The sequence below is a fragment of the Motacilla alba genome, chromosome 3 (genome assembly GCF_015832195.1).
Source record: "Motacilla alba alba isolate MOTALB_02 chromosome 3, Motacilla_alba_V1.0_pri, whole genome shotgun sequence".
In the NCBI taxonomy this organism is placed as follows: domain Eukaryota; kingdom Metazoa; phylum Chordata; class Aves; order Passeriformes; family Motacillidae; genus Motacilla; species Motacilla alba.
In genome coordinates, this window is record NC_052018.1 from 7854472 (window position 1) to 7871104 (window position 16633).

General features: G+C 39.4%; 1 protein-coding gene across 1 annotated transcript in view; it reads right to left on the minus strand.

The window, feature by feature from the left end:
• Positions 1-16633, minus strand: part of MFSD2B (major facilitator superfamily domain containing 2B) — a 41584-nt gene that overhangs the window by 11463 nt on the left and 13488 nt on the right. Inside the window, 7 exon segments of the mRNA XM_038130251.1 lie at positions 721-801; positions 2108-2191; positions 4527-4648; positions 4743-4833; positions 9083-9252; positions 13264-13342; positions 14515-14638. Coding sequence (XP_037986179.1) covers positions 721-801; positions 2108-2191; positions 4527-4648; positions 4743-4833; positions 9083-9252; positions 13264-13342; positions 14515-14638 — 751 coding nt within the window.

Consider the following 16633-nt stretch of genomic DNA (forward strand, 5'->3'; position numbering starts at 1 on the left):
CTTTGTTGAGCACAAGGCAATTTTTCTTTCCTCTTTCATAAGTAATTGAAGGTAAACAGGGGGGAAATGGGGAGGAACAGGCCTATACAATAACTCACCAAGGATGATGACAGAAAATTGCTGCTGTCTGCACTAAGTAAGGGACTTAAAATAATCCATCAGTGACAAGGGCAGGCTCACTGAGCTGGCTTTGCAGAGCTGTGTCAGAGTTAAACTAGGCTTCTTTTCTCAGGTAGGTCACCTTTTCCTTTACTTCACTAATAACTGTGCCTCCCTATTCAGAGGGATGTGGTTGCTCCTAGAGGGGGTGTCTAACAGACTTTTGTTTCCTTCTGTGAGACTGAATTACAGACACCTCAGCACCATATAACAAAGACAAAACAAGCCTTGCACAACAGGTAACTTGTCAACATGAGGCAACTCAGATCTGAATTTATAAAACCTCATTGAAGCTCAGTTCTGAGAGCTTCAAATGAGGAGAACTTGTGCAGATTCTTAAATAAACTGGGACCTCCCTCTGGCATCAATCCATTTCTCAAAAGTTTCCAAGGGAAACTTGGAATCTGTCTGAAATTTGGTACAGTGATTTAAAACAAACCCTGGAACAGAGCAAATTTCACATAGATTGATGTTATAAGCACTTGAAAGAGCTCCTGAAGTGGCTCGTTGTCAAACGAAATGAGCACAAGCAGAATTTCTTTCCTCAGAGGATTTGCTTACCGAAATCCCACATGCTGCACACTTCTTGCCAAATCTCTGCAGAAACTTCTGCCAGAAGGGAACACTCACGGCCGCTGATACCTGCAAGGGACAAAAACCCATATCTGTACTGTGCTTACTTCCACTGTCTTCTTCAGCTGTAGAGCTCACTGACATCTTTTTGTCTAGTACATGAAAGGAAGGTGAACATGCAGATTCTTGTTTCTCCTCATCCTTTGAGTGACTTTTAAGAATTCATTTTTAAGCTATCCATCAGAGGATTTTCTACAGTCAAATCTCAAAAGATAGTGTCTTAAAATTTTCCTTTCTAATACGAGCCACAGCAGTCAAAGCTGTGCTCAGTCATTAAAGTTCAAATATACTGCAAACAGCCACACTTTGTGCTAATGCCTTTTGCCACTCTGCCTGAACCTGACAAATGATGAGGGAATTTAGCTCTACCTCACGGTACAGGAAGAAAGCTGAAGTGCAAGATAAACCCATCCTAAGATATACTTGAGAGTACATTCCATACTGTATGTCCATACTGTGTGTCCCTTCTTAGGAACAATCTGTAAGAAAAATAGTTGCTTGCAGTTGACATTACTGTTTCAGACATTGAAATACTCACCCATAGCAGCAACAACCACAAGCAATGCAGTACCTGTGCACTAAAGTACTGCTACTTATGGCAGCCTTATACTTGACCTTTACTTAAATGTCATCTAATTGTTAGTTATATTTCAGTCTTTACTTACTTTAACTCTACTGTCTCTTGTCTCTTTTCTTGGTGGCCATCACTTGCAGAGCCTTAAGATACCCAGCACTCCTCTTTTGCTCTCCAATATCTTGGTTTTAGTGGTTTTGGAAAAGATATGTCTTATAATGTGGGAAAGGATAAGTATCACCTAAGCAAGCAGAATTCTACCTCTGCATATTAAGAAAAAAGATGCTGTAAAAGGATCTTTTTGTCACACTGCCAATTGCTCTAGAGAGGAATCTTCATATTTCTGGGTATTTTAAATATTTATCCTTGCAAGTTGCCTAGCCCAGAGGAGTCGTGTGTATGAATATGGAAATTGAAGTTGCTTAATTTTCAGCACATAGGACTGGGGAAAGGGACAAAGGAGGTAAAATTCCAAACCTCCTTTCTAGAAGCAGATTCTGCCTTTTATAGAAGCTGTGGTTTATAGGTAAAAACAACAAGGAATGAATTAAAAGCTCCAAACCACTATGTTTTTAGAAGTGCAGTAGGGAACACCAGCTTTATTTCAAACAGACAATGCAAAGATAGTTTAGCTTCCTAACAGCTCTGCTGAGACACAAAACTCTTCTTCTCTTCTGTACCAAATTTTGTGCCAAAGCCCAGCTAGAACCAGGTAACATTTGGGAGAGAAGTGCAACTCACCAAGATGGTCACCACCAAATACTGGAAGTGATTGCGGAGGCCAGCAGCATGAGTGCAGAACAGGACAAAGTTTCCCTGCTCCAGCTGTTGAATTTAAGACATTTGGTGACCACCAAAAGACAAAGGAAAAATTTTAGAAGACAAAAATTGCATCACACTCCATGTTAGTTAAATATAGTCGGTGACTGATTTGTTAAATGTAGGGTTTGGGAGTCTCATTCTTCCTTGTTTGCAACAATTTAAAGAAGCAGTAACTGTCCCATTAAAACTGGAATAACATGCCAGTAATACTAGGGCGGGCAAGAGGTAAGCCACACCTAACAGAGTATAAAATTGACCAAATAAGAAATGGCCCTATGAAGGGATTCTGTCTCGAGGTTTTATTCCCTATGTCCCAGCTGCCTTGTGCTGTCTCAGCTGCAGGCTACGGCAAGAAACTGCCCTTTCTCTTCCCCAGCAAGGCCATAAATCTTTCTCCAGAAGCTCTGACTCCAAAACAAGTAATGTTTCAGCTGTAATAACACCCCTGCCAACTTCCTGTAGTATAGCAGCTGGTTTTGTATGCACCCTCAGCTATGGAGTGTAGCTTTGGGTCAGATATCTCCCTACATCTGAATCCTCATCAGATGGGAAGATCTGACTGCACTGTGTTATATGACAGGTGGAGCCACTGCCAGCACCATGCTTCTGCAGAACTCAGGGGGATTCTGAACACCAGAATATGATGGAGGGCCAGCTCTGGCAATTCTGCAGAAGCAGAGTGACAGAGGAGGATTTAATACTCATGCCGCAGCAGCATGATCAATTCTTGCTCTTTTTGTGTGCTAGATTACAGGTGGCCAATCACCTGTATACAAATTAGGATATCCCAAAAGTTGTATTCTGTCTCTATTGCCACAAACCCCTTCCCTAGTTTGTGTCCTTGTTTATGCTGCCCTAATTTTAGACATAGGATATCACACTCTGGAATGACAGCCAATGCATCTTTACCTGCCTATTCCTTTTGCTGAGCAGTAATCCACTCTCTAAATTCCACAAAATCAGTGTCCCTCCCTCGAGTAACAGCAGCAAGGGTTGCTCATGCTGGCTCAACTGGAGTAACAGAGCGTCCAGCTTCTGCCTCCCCTCACACCTTCCCTTCAGTCTGCACAAACAGCAAAGCAGAGAGATATGGACTGACAGATGATCTTTTCCTCTCTGAGTGCTGTCAGCAAGTAGCTGGCTGCCAGCTACCAGATGTGCTCTATATCCCTGCTGACTGAGTGGATGCTGGAAGGATGTGGACAATAAGGGACCTTTCATCTTTCATCTTCTCCCTGTCTCTGCAGTTGCTCACAGTACCTGCAGATCCCAGACATGAGCAGAAATAACTTCTGTTATTGTTTCTCACCCTTGGGTATTCCAGCAAGGACTAGCAGATGCTGTGCCCAAATCCAGGCCAACAAAAAAGTTCAGTGCTTCTTTGGCAAACAAACTTTCAAGCAGTCCTTCCAAGGAACTTAATAATTCACCAGGACTGCTGGTGAGCACAGCATTGCTCTCTCACATGTCATATTCTTGCCTTCTGTCCTGCTACTCCCTTGATCAATGGTTCACATGACTAACAGTCTCTTGGCAAAAATGTGATAATTATTTGCTTTTCAAAATAAAGCAAACTTCAACTGATATGTACAAGTTCAGAGCAAAATAATATATTTACTGAATTGAACATGTCCTAAAAGTCAGGCTTAAAAAGCCTGCTGTACTTATGGGGAGTGAGGCCTTCTTACTGAGTGGCTTTTCTACAGCTCCTCTCTACGGGAGGATGCACCACATCTTTTTGTGAGAGCCACATCCAATTGCAGGTCCTCATTTCAAAATGAGCTCTACCTAACTCTGACACAGGTGACACCTCCTGCCTCTGAATGTCTTCTTACTCTGACCTAATGCCTTCCATCACAAAAGACTTCACAAGACCCAGTTCAGCCACTATCTGAGAGCAGTCACCTACGCAAAGGAGAGGGGAAACAGTTTAAACAGGGCACACAGAGACAGGAACAGACAGAAGAGAATAAACATTCTCTAAGCAACTGAAACCACAGGAGGCTGTGGATGGATAACAGAGAATGACCCAGACTGGGTCACTAGGACTAGTACTTCACCTTTTATGGAAAAAAAAAGAAAAAAGAACAGAAAAGAAAAAAAAAACTCTTTAAATGGTCATGACTTTGGCTTTGCTCCTCCTTTGTAAGAACCATCTCCAGGCACACAGGACCCCAGGCACCAGAAGAGGACTCTGGTTCCCTACTGATTTACAGGGGAAGGCAACACCCCCCAGATCACCCCTCCAGTCACCAGCCAAAGGTTATTTGCATTTCAGACTCTCCCATGCTGGGAGTGGAATGAGGCCAGCAGACAGACTGAGAGGGTCTGAAGTTACCTGAACTGCTGTCGAGATGAGAAGAAATGAAGCTGTAAGCTTCACATATGGACCATGCTTCATGGTGAGTGCAAGCCCCTTACAAAAAGGAATTGCTCTGTCTGAATTTAAAGCATAAGGATCTAAGAGAAGCAGAATACATAAAATAAAAATATTTTCCATAAAGAAATGTGAAATAACTATTATTATATTGAAGCATATTTAAATATAACTTACCATCCCTTTCCTTTACTCCAAGAAAAAGAACGACAATTCCAAGAAGATACACACCTGCTATGACCCCTGCTGCAATCATGTAAACTTTCGCCTTTCAAAAGGAAAAAAAAAGACATTTGAAATTTTGACAGGAGAATGACAAGTTGCTATGAAAATTTCAGTCCCTTTTTGGTAAGCCACCTGCGAATGAAGAAATGCCCATCTGCATACAGCCAAATGCATCTGCTGCCTCTCTGAAAAATGTTCACTTCTGCAGTTCATTTATAAACCACACCTGCTTTAGGATAAAGTCAGGGCATATAAATATATATTTCTTGAAGAAAAAAAAAGAAGCAGTGAACAAAAGGGTGACTGTGTTGGCAACCTGAATGTTTAAAAAATTTGCTTATGTTGAGACTAACTACAGACATACACAGTCACCTAATCAAAACCATGCATCATCCACAGAGACATTCTAATGTTCAGCAAGTCCAGTTGATCTGGCTACACAGACTGCAATCTGGAATTTCATGGTGTATGGGAGAGTTCTCAGTACCGATGTAAACCTAGTTGCTAGAATTTCTGCATTTACACATAATGATAATAATGTCACATGATGATAATAATGAATTTTAGAAATTGCACTTACATGCCAATGTTTTGAGAATATGGTACCTTGCATGCTGTTTTTCCCCGTTGTTTAGTGACATATCCAAGCAAATTCAAAAATCTTTGCTTCCTTTTAGTCAGGGGAGCAAAGCCTCCAAGGATACCTCCCACACCACCAGATCACATTTACTGTTTCTAACTCTGATTACACTGACTTTGGATTAAAGCTTTAAAAAATTTTTGCTTTAGTATAAATCAAATTATGCAATACTTTACTTTATACTGTGTTATCAAAGATAGCTTATAGAGCTTTATGAAACAATAATTACTTGATAGGAAAACTGAATTCCAAATTATTGGTTATATATTGCAGATGAAATTATTATAAGTCTAAGAAGAAGTTGGCAAAACAAATGCAATTACAAGAATGTACTTCAAAATATAAAGACACTTAGTATAGGTGCAAATGCATTCAGATGAACCACTTAAGAACAGAAAATTTTCAAGAAAACAGCTTTTGTTAAGATATTTACATTTCAGAAAATAACTTGGTGAGATAAAGGAATGCAGGACTTTTCTTTATATGGGATAAAGGTTTGGGATTTTTTTATATCAGAGCTATAAATTAAGTCACAGAGTACTCTCACACTGTTGGTTATGGCTTGTACAGAATACAGAGTGCAGTAGTGGAGATATCTGAATTCACTTAAACAAGGCAATTTCAGCCTGAAATGTAGCTGAGCCAGGAGAGAAGGGGATTTAAAAAAGGATAGTAACAGGTCTCCTTTATTTTAATATTCATACTTGTTTTTATTTATTTGTTCATTTGCTTGAAGCATTTGAATTAAATGTTGTGTTTCATAGGCCATCATTAAATGTAATTTGAGCTTAAACCATCAAGGATACTCATGGTAGGCCAGATAAGATTCTCTGACCCTGAACAAAACTTGTTAGCCCATCCACAGCTCTATCAATACCCACGTTTAGTTTCCAGTAATAAAGATCTATTCATAAACTTGTAGTAACAACTTCAGGAGAGCTTAAAAATTACCATTTCTTCCACTTCCTTTTTTTCAATAAGGAGCAAAATAATACCAGTTGTTCGCTAAGTGCTTTTTAAAACTAGGTGTGCTCTTGAGCAGCTAAGAATTAGTCCTTGTGACAAAAAAGAGTCAGGGTCATACTCCTGAAGGCACTAAAAGAAAGTCAAGATTTGCCCTCTTCTGAATATTTCCTGACGGAGATACTTCAATCAATCTAGTCTTTCCTCAACTTGTAACTTAATGCCATCAGCCAAACAACCAAAATTCAAGATCCATCAAGATTCCATTCAAGGTCTCCTCTTTATTGTGCAATTAATTAGGTGCATATTCTGCTGTGTGGTGTGAACAAAGGCCAGGTTTCCAGTCACACTGCAACTTCTTTGGATCAAAAAAATGTATGTGTCTAAACGTTTTCTTATAATTTCCCAGTTTTAGTATCTAGTTTAATGAAAGATAATGCCTCTGCCTACAAACTCTGGCTACTTTAGGCTATGGATTTTTGCTAGTTGTTCAAAATAAAAAACTACTTGACATTCAACCCATTGCGAAGTTTCTTTCTCCACCTCCCTCCTACCTCAAAAAGGACAGGAAAGCACATATGGCTAAACAGAAAGGAAATAAATCAAGATTGTGTATTTTTTTTCCCCTTGGAAGCCATTTCAGAGGTTTCAAACTAGAAATTGGGGATTTTAGTCTGAAGCAGATTCAGACAGAGAATCTGCTGTGCAATGAAATTCAGCTTGCTCCATGACTTTTCAAGGTACTTGTCTTCACAATTCACAGAGGTGTAATAAACACAGTAGTGCTCTACATCAAACCAATGTCCCAGAAGCTAAAAAGGAAGGCAGGATGCAGTTCTGTGTCTCATTAAAACACACACTACAAGATACCAAACAAGCATCTTCAAAAACACATTATTCAGCCATAAAATGGCATGGCCACTTAGAGAAGCAGCCTAGCTGTCCTCAGACTATTGCCCAGATCAGCTCCATGAGAAGCCTGTGCCAAGCACACAAGGATCAGGTGGCACAGAGGCAAAGAATAGTGTCTGGGAATGGGGGGAGGCAAGGCTTTGACCCCTTCCTGGACCGCCAGAGTATGCAAATCCAAAACATAGATGAAAACATACCTTAGCTTGTGAATTTACTGCTGCTGAAGTACCATAGTAGGAGCTACTCCACTGCATTAGGAAGAGCACAAATATGTACTTCCTCATTTGCATCAAGCATTTGAGATTAGATTCAGGGCAAGGAATCTTCTTCATAGGGTATTTTATATACTGGTTGGTACTTGCACTGATAGAGCAACAGATGAAAGTACAAAAAGAAAGGATGAATCCAGCGGTTGGTAAATTGGAACCAACAACCTGCTGATTTCACAAGTGACATAGGAAAAAAAACACTACACAATGTAATTGTTTAATTCAGGGCCTGTTTCAAGACCACTGCAAACAATGGAAGACTATAAAATTGTGTTAACTGAGGTTTGGATCAGGTTTTAGGTTTTTCCTCCCAGATACAAAACCTTCTTTGTTTCTCAAAAAATATAAAACTCAAATATGAGGAGATTAAATTATTTGTGCAAAAATTACAGGAAAAGCCTGTCATGGAAAATTAAGCAAATAAACATGGATCCCTAGGTTCATTCCACATGTTAACCACTGAGATCTGCCCCCACTAATGGGGTGTTATCAACCATTTACATTCAACAGTGCTTTGTACCTTCACAAAAGTACAGATTGCAAATAGGACTTAGTTTTATTCACAAAATTGCCATTAATCTGTACAGGAGACCTCCAGTGGTAACTCCTCTGGAAATCAGTGTTGCTGAACTGAAAGATCCTGCTGTAGCCACCCTTTTTTCATGGAATCATAGAATGCTTTGGGTTGTGTGGGACATTCAAAGATCATCTTGTTCCAGCCCTCTGCCATGGGCAGGGACATCTTCCACTGGACCAGGTTGCTCTGAGCCCCATCCAGCCTGGTCTTGAACACTTCCAGGGATGGGGCATCCACAGCTTCTCTGCCAGTACCTTGTCACTCTCATTGAAAAAAAAAAAAAATCTTCCTAATATCTAATCTAAATGTACCCTCTTTCAGTTTAAAACCATTCCTTCTTATCCTGTCATTACAAGCTCTGGTTAAAAGTTTCTTCCATCTTTCTTAAAAACCCCCTTTTTTTACTGCAATAAGTTCTCCCTGGAATTTTCTCTCCTCTGGACTGAACAAATCCAACTCTCTCAGCCTCAGCCTCTCTCAGTATTCACAGAAGTCCTTCAACCTTCTGACCATTTTTGTGACCCTCCTCTGGCTCTGCTCTAATAGGTCCATGTCTTTCTTGTGCTGGAGTCCCCAGAACTGGATGGAGTATTTCTGGAGGGGTAAAATGTGCTTTTCTTACTAAGCTTTTATAAACTGTAAATCAGCCCTGAGTGAAAAGGAAGAGTGGCCATATTCCTCCCAGCTGTTTTATGAGTTTGGCACCTCCTGCAAAGCTCCTCAAAGAAATTCTGGTGTCACACTGAGGAGGGGTTGTAAGGACAGCAAAGATGGAAAGCATTGTCCGCAACAAGGTCATTGCCTGAGCTCCAGCATCACTGATTCCAAGGAAGTTGTGTTCACACTTATTCAGCTGGATATGATCCGGTATTAGAGAAATATCCCCACCCTTCTCCATAGGACATTTTAGTGTGTTCCCATAGACACTTACTTGGTGAGACAGGGGATCTGAGGGGTCTGGAATGCTGGGAGTGTCATGCCAGGAGTCAGTGGTGTTTACTGAGGGATTCACAGTGCAGTGGGGAGAGACATGAGCACTGGCCACAATCTGCCCCTGAAGTGCAGCTCCAATCAAGGTCCCAAGCACTTCCATGGTCATTCCTAAAGAATGGAAGCACAAATGTGCACTGAGGATGAGAATCTTGCTCATCTGTCTCACTGAAATGTTATCAAACCATTTCCTCTTACAGGAATGAGCAATGACAAGAACAGAAGAACTGAAAGGTCAGTAAGGAAGAGAGTTGCAGTTGCAAGGAAAGAGAGTTTTGTCATTTATTTTCTGATCAGCTTTGAGAAGAAGCATCCATGAAAGAGCCTTTTCTATACAAGCTGCATGAGAGATGTGAATGCTGAGCCACAAGGGGATAATGTGGAAATCTTTCATCCTGAGGACCAGAGTGGAACTACCTTTTAAATGCCATTTTTTCCAAAGCTGGACTTGAAGTCATGACATGAGACTGTTCATCTCAAACTTGACAGCAACTTGTGAAACACTTATCTAATCAGACCTCTGAGTCCTCCAACTGTAAAATAAAGAGATACTTGCCTCAGGTTTATGGAAATAGTGCAGCTACAAAGCTCTTGGAAACAGCAGGTACTGTTCTTAATTGCCTAAGGCCAGAGTCAGGCAGAACTATCTACCTCAACCTCAGAGAACGATTCAGATCACTAATTCTCACCAGAAAAAGGGATCGTCTAAAAAAAAAAACAAAAAACAAAAAACCAAAAATCAAAGCCTCCACTTAGGAAAACAAAAATCTAACCATGAGCATAATTTCATGAAATCAATCAACAACCTGACCAGGTGTTGCAGTTCTGTTAAGGCAAATGGTGAGAAATTTGGGTTCTAGACCCTCCTCACCCTGAGGGATTTCAAGCCTGCTGTGCCTGTTTCCCTGCAGTATGGCCATATCCAGCATCCCCATGGCCAGGAGATAAACTGAATTCCTGTCCTAGCTCCAGAGACTTTTTACACATTTTGCATAAAGATACATTAGGGCTGGATGAACAGATTAAAGATGAGGGGAAAGTCTTCCCTTTTGTGAGGGAATGGACTTCTCATTGACCCAAACTTCAGGCTTTATTTTCTATTTTGTCTCTTTCAATGGGGTCATATGTTCCTTTCGGAGAAGCACCATGGAGCATTCTGAAGGGATGTTTCCAGAGCAGGTTGTGTCCATGGTGGTTCTCATGCTCCCTCTGGGATGTGACAGCTGTTTCAAAAGCCCCTAGGTTGATGTTTATTCAAGTCCCCTCATCTATAACAGCCTTCAGTGACCACAGACACGTGACTTTTTGTGTGTCTCTGTAAAGGAATAAAAATACTTCCCCATCTAAAGGGAGGGCAATGCGCACAGATTGTGAGGGGTTCAGACACTGCAGCAATGCAGGCTGTCTGTAGCAATGCAAGATCCAGTAAGGAAAAGGGAAGGGAGGCTCCCTAGGAGACCTGGACCTTTTAAACCATTGCTATTTTGTTTCCAAACTGAGAATGCTTTTGACTGGAAAATTTGAGGCGCCATGCAACATCAAATTAAACCAATGGGAAGTAAAAAAAGCCCCTTCCCCAAACTTCACATCCAATTTTACCAGCAATGTTGCAGTTCAGTCCATGCACACACAAATCCTGGCAGACGGTGGTAATCTAACTCCAACCTGGTCTGAAGTGTTTGGACACAAACTGCTCTCAGTTGGGCGTTGCAGAGCTTCCAAACTCAGTGCAAAGGCAATGCACTCAAATCACACCTTTCATTCAAACACCACCTACACATTCATACCCTTTGTCTAGGGCTCACATCTGCATTTTATCAAGAACTTGTATAGAATAAAACCCAGAAGCATCATTAGAGGCACCAGAAATACAACCACTGTGAAACTATTTCTTAGTAGCAAGAACTGAGGAACAGGTATCCTTCAAAGTTCTTGTGTGCTCAGAATTTATGATATATTACATTCCACATTAGCCAAGAAAGCTGATCTGCCAGCAGATTACCCTGAAGTAGGTTACATTCTGGCCAGAATGTAAGTAGGAGTTATGTTAAAGCAACGTTGGAATCCAGTATTTCTACCTTGCATTAATAACAGCAGCAGAATAAATTTTATAATAAGCAGTTCTGCTTGTCTCCAGCAGAGGGTAATGGATCCTCTGATCCAAACCTTATTTTTAAGAGCACACTTCATATTACACAGCTGTTTTTCTTTTACAGTTGAAGAAATGCCTGAACAACTGACTGCATCCAAGACAGTCTATCAACAGGAAGAATTCTCTATGAAGCCCAAAGAGAGGCAAAAGTGTCTAAGCAAAACACTTACCAAAAAAAAGGAAAAGAAAAAGGTTCTCACATAAGCATAACCATTACAAGAAAACTTTGCTCCAAACAAATATTGTATCAACATGCACAAAAATACCAACATTTGAAAAGTCAAAACTATGGTTCATTCCACCACCCTAATTTGGTTTAGGAGAACAGCTGTACACTCAAAAGTTAAACCCTTTCTGAACAATAAAATGACACCATAAATGTGTGACACCTCTCAGCCACAGAGTTTGACAGCTTTTATGAGTACAAGTTTCACATGCCTGGGAAGCCCTGCATGGGACTAGCAGATCAGAAAGCACATTTATTTGGATCACAGCCTCTGAAGACATAAAATCAGACAATAGAAAACACTAGGTACATAGATTTAGTTAGAATTTAGGCCAGATGACTCAGAATACAGCCAGTGCCAAAGAATATATCACAACTGGAATCTCCTGCTGTTTAGTCCTGCTCTGTGACTGCCAGTCCAGACATTTTCTTAAAGATGGTTGATGGTAATGCAAATTACAACAGTTCCAGGTCTTTGGAGAGGGATTTGGTTGCTCAGGGGATATCATATCTAGAATTTTTGACATTACATTTTCAGTACTTCTCACTATTTCACTGTGCCTCTGTGGGTCTCAACATAATCTAGTATGTTGAAAGTTAGAAGGACTAATGGAAGAGAAAAGGGGTCTTGCCAGGAAGAGAAAACAGATGCAACAAAAAAACCCTACAAGTTATTCTAAAGCAACACTGTAAGGGACAAGTTAAGACATAGAGAAGTCGTACATGTAGTATTTGACGTTTTTCTCTTTATCTTGCTTAATGCAGTTACACAGTAAAGAAGGCAAGAGAACAGAGCTGAAGAGAGTAGGAGGGGAGGAAACTGTTCTTGTATTCAATTTATGATCTATACAGGAAATCTTGAAAATATTTTCACTGCACTTTTTTGGTCTGATTGATTTGCTTCAAAGCTAAAAGTTTGTCTGGTTTTAGTTGTTGAAGAGCCAGAGATATGGTCTGGAAAGCCTCTTTCTTTTAACTAATACACTCAGAGTGCTAGAAATATTACAACAAGATCTGCCTTTAAACTACCTGGTGTATGTCAGAATTAATTTAAAAAACACAGATGGAATTTAAAAAGATATTTCAGTTGGTGTGAACATGCACACAAAATTACTTCCCTTTTTCGTGAGGTTAACTGTCTTGGTTAAACTGAGTTTACCAGTTTAACCAAGTTTAACTGAGTTTAACTGAGTTTACCAGTTTACCAGTTTAACCAGTTTAACTGAGTTCTCCAATTTTTTTTTCTGAGAAAACAGGTTTGGCATTTGAATTTATAACATGAAACACATAAATCTAAGGAAATATGAACTAAAAAAAAGAAGGTGAAAGAACAAAACAACAAACCCCAAACAAAACCAAAACAACAAACTCCTCAAAATTACTTTCATACTTTCTTTAATTGAATGTTCCTTGGTTTTCCCCCCACAAATCACCTTGAAATTAAATCATTATTCCTTACCCTGACTTGGTTAGGAGTGATTTTTTATTGTTCCCTCTGGCTAGCAATAAACCAAAAAGAGTTTGTAGCTGATCAGACAATTTCAGACAATTAAATATTAACGTCTCCTATTTAACTAGAAAAATGCAATTCCTTTGAAGACAAATTAGTTTTCATCACATATTAAAACATTCTTATAGAAGTCCAGTTTAGGGGCACAAATCACTAGGAACTTCCTATAGATTAAGAAGAATTTTCAATAAAACTCAGCCCCAATCCCCAAGAGAGAGCCCAGATCACACTCACGATATGCAGTTGCAGAATCTCTGTCCTTCTGGTCCGTGCTGAGAAACATGGTGAGGGCAGAGTATGGTACTTGGAACAACTATGGGAAGAAAGAACGTATGAAATGTCAGGGTAAAACTGCTGTATTCCTTTGATATCCAAGAAAATGGTTTAATGGGACCTTGGAATTAATTTAGAACATTCATTCAGAACACTAAGAACCCTCAACCAATTTTTTTGCACTAAGACCTGCCTTTTCTTTCTGGTTTGAAAAGCATATGAAAGGAAAACAGTATCTTTCAGAACACAAATAATAAATAATAAAATACCCAGAGGGTTTACCTTGATGTTGTGCTCCTTCAGTTTCCTTGGGAAAACATTCTTCACAGAGATACTCAAAAGAACTTTGCTTTCTTTGCACTAGGACACTATTGTGTTCCCAGCTTGTGCTAACTAACAGGAAGCAAAGCCATAAAGAAGAAATACAGTTTTCCACTTTATTCAAGCCAGAAGACTATACAAATACCCAAAATATTTCAAACATCTGTCTAATTATGTAAATCCAGGAGATGATAGTGAAAACTACACTGTCTTTCAGAACCACTGTGCCACACACTCCTTAATTTAAGCATAAGTTAAGACCATTGCAAAGTGGAACTGGGACATGAACCTGCTTGATTAACCAAGTTCTCTGTGGTGTTCCCACCACCCCAGAGATCTGTAGCCAAATTAAGTCTGCATCCCTCAATGTTTGTACAAAATGCTTTTCTGTTCACCTCCATCAAAAATGGCATGTGTGTACATTTTCAAAACTGCCATGGAAACCCTGTGTTTCTCTTTCAAAAGAAAGAGGAAAGAAATGATTTAAAACAATTATGGATGTCTTCTGGACCATCTTCCTACTGGGAAAATAAAGGACTTAGGGAAATAATCAAGCTTAACATGGGAATACAGAATTCCTCATCTGCTCCTAAGAAGTTATGAGAAGTTGGAGAGAAGTCCAACTGGAATTAGGAATCTGAACATCTATACAATCTATACAAGAGTGAGTTGAGGGCACTGGAGGTAATGTGGAAGAATTAGCAGTTCATTTACCAGAAAAAGCTTTGGCAGAAACCAGCAGAGTTTGATAAAAGGGCATCTGCCTGTCCCTTAAACTCACTAGAAGTTGAAGTAAAATGTGAAAACATGTTTACTAAGTATGAATGCCCTAATATAGACAGACAACAAGCAAGTTCCTGCTGAGAACATCATGATTTGTAATCTACTTACTGTGGTCAGTGCTTGGAAAAGGCAGTGGAAAGTCAGATACCAAGCAACTCTTCCCGAGACAAACGGAGGCAGGTACCACATTAAAAAATAGGAGACTATTGTGAAGGGTGTACATGCCAGCACCCTGAGAAGAAAATTAACACACATCAACAATCTTAAAATAATGATAGCAAAGCACATAAAATTTTCCTGCTAATAATCAATATAACACTATTTATTTTATTTCTAACTGCAGTAATGTATGCTCTTAAATATCAAAATTAAGTGTGCATTAAATACCCAGATTAATATAAAATATATTAATACACAGATTAATAATTTCATAAAGTGGAAAAAATCCCAGTGAGTCTGAAAGATAAGAGCTACACTTAAATTAATATCCCACTCAGAAGAGACGTAATTTCCTTTCACGTGCACTGTAACAGCACACCTATATTACCATTCCTTGGCACATGTCTCAGATTACACATTTATTAGAAAGAATCACTAAAAACAAAGATCTCTCATCTTAGAAATCTCGCATCTCTCATACTCCAGAAATTTTTACATGAGCTTACTTATTATTGAGATTCCTTCTTTTAGTTTTAGTGCCTTTTGTTTTCCCCTGAACTTAGTCTCTTCACTGCTACTTCAAGCAAGTGTAAATATGTTGATAAACTTAAAAATACTAAAAAAAGCAAAATAGACAATGGACAGCCTGTTGTGAAAGCTCCTTCACTCTGTGTCTAGTTGGGTAGATGATCATTTCCTCCATTTAATTCCTAGTCATTTCAAACTCAAAATGATCATCTTCAGAGAGGAAACTAGCTTAAAAAAAAGAACCACAGAAACTTATACTCCAGACATTGCCATTAACTAGCAATTAATGACATTAGTCTAAAACCATTTTCAGGCAAATTGCATTTGTCAAAATCCATGATACAGAACTGGTCAGATGCTATTATTTCCTAAAAGTCTGAGCTGCAGCATCAGGCCTGTCCTGTATTCTTGTAAATCAGCCACTGAACAATGTATTTAGATGACCAAGACCCTGACAAAAAATTTCCAAACACATAAAAGAGAAAACAGATTAATCCCTTCACAACAGCACTACTGACATTGGGGGTCAGCTGATTATTTTGCAATCGTGAACTGAAAACCTGGAATACAAAAGAGTAATGTGGGTAAATAGTTTTGTAAAACAATGGTTTTCCCACACTGCTCTTTGGGATGGACATCATCACTGGGAGCTGAACATTTACCAGGAAAGTGCCAGGTTCTGGTATTCTCTTCCCCCTCTGGTTCCCAGCCCACAGTTCACCCACAGCAATGGAAAACATAAACAAGGGTAAAATCCTAACACATCTCAGGGAATCTACCTTCCTCTCCAAAAGCATGAGCTCTTCCAGATGGTGTCCAGGCAGAGTCATCACACTAAATATCTTCACAGTCACTTTTTCATGCAACTTTCTGGCAACAACCCTCTTGGTATTGTTCTCCCCTTTCCCACATTTTCCTTTCCTCTCTAATGCCAGGGAGTTTTCAAAGCCTTGCTGGAGTTGCTGAATATCTGATTGTCAGCTATTATCTCTTTTGACAAAACGTTAGTCCAGTATTTCAAGTCAATGTCTGCTTCTGCCTTTTAAAGCCATTAAATAAGTGATTGATGACTTTGTGTTATACTGAGGACAGCATTAAGCGATAGTTAAACATTCACCTCCCTTACTAAGGTTCTTGCTTTGCTGGCAAGCTTTTCTGACTGAAAAAAAATCTATTGCTTCATTCTAGATTGTTAAGAAGTCAGAAAAAATTCAAAATACTAAAGTATTTTTAAGCTAAGGAAAGACCCATTTTTTGCTTTGTAAAAAAAATGGCCTGACTCTCAAAGTCTAGGAACAGAGTTTCCATGAAAATATTAGTTTTACCAAAAAGCCCAGACAAAATCCTCCTGTAAAGAAAGCAGCTGTTTGATGAAAGATGGTGTTAGATAAGCACTTTTCCTGTAAGAAATGCAAGATATTCTGGAGCTGGTTTACAGTGAAAAGGGCTGATAAGTTCATGCTTGTGCATTCTAACATCAATGTAATACTAACAATAAACATATGCACTTGCTGTATTTTCAGAGAATTTTAAAAAAGAA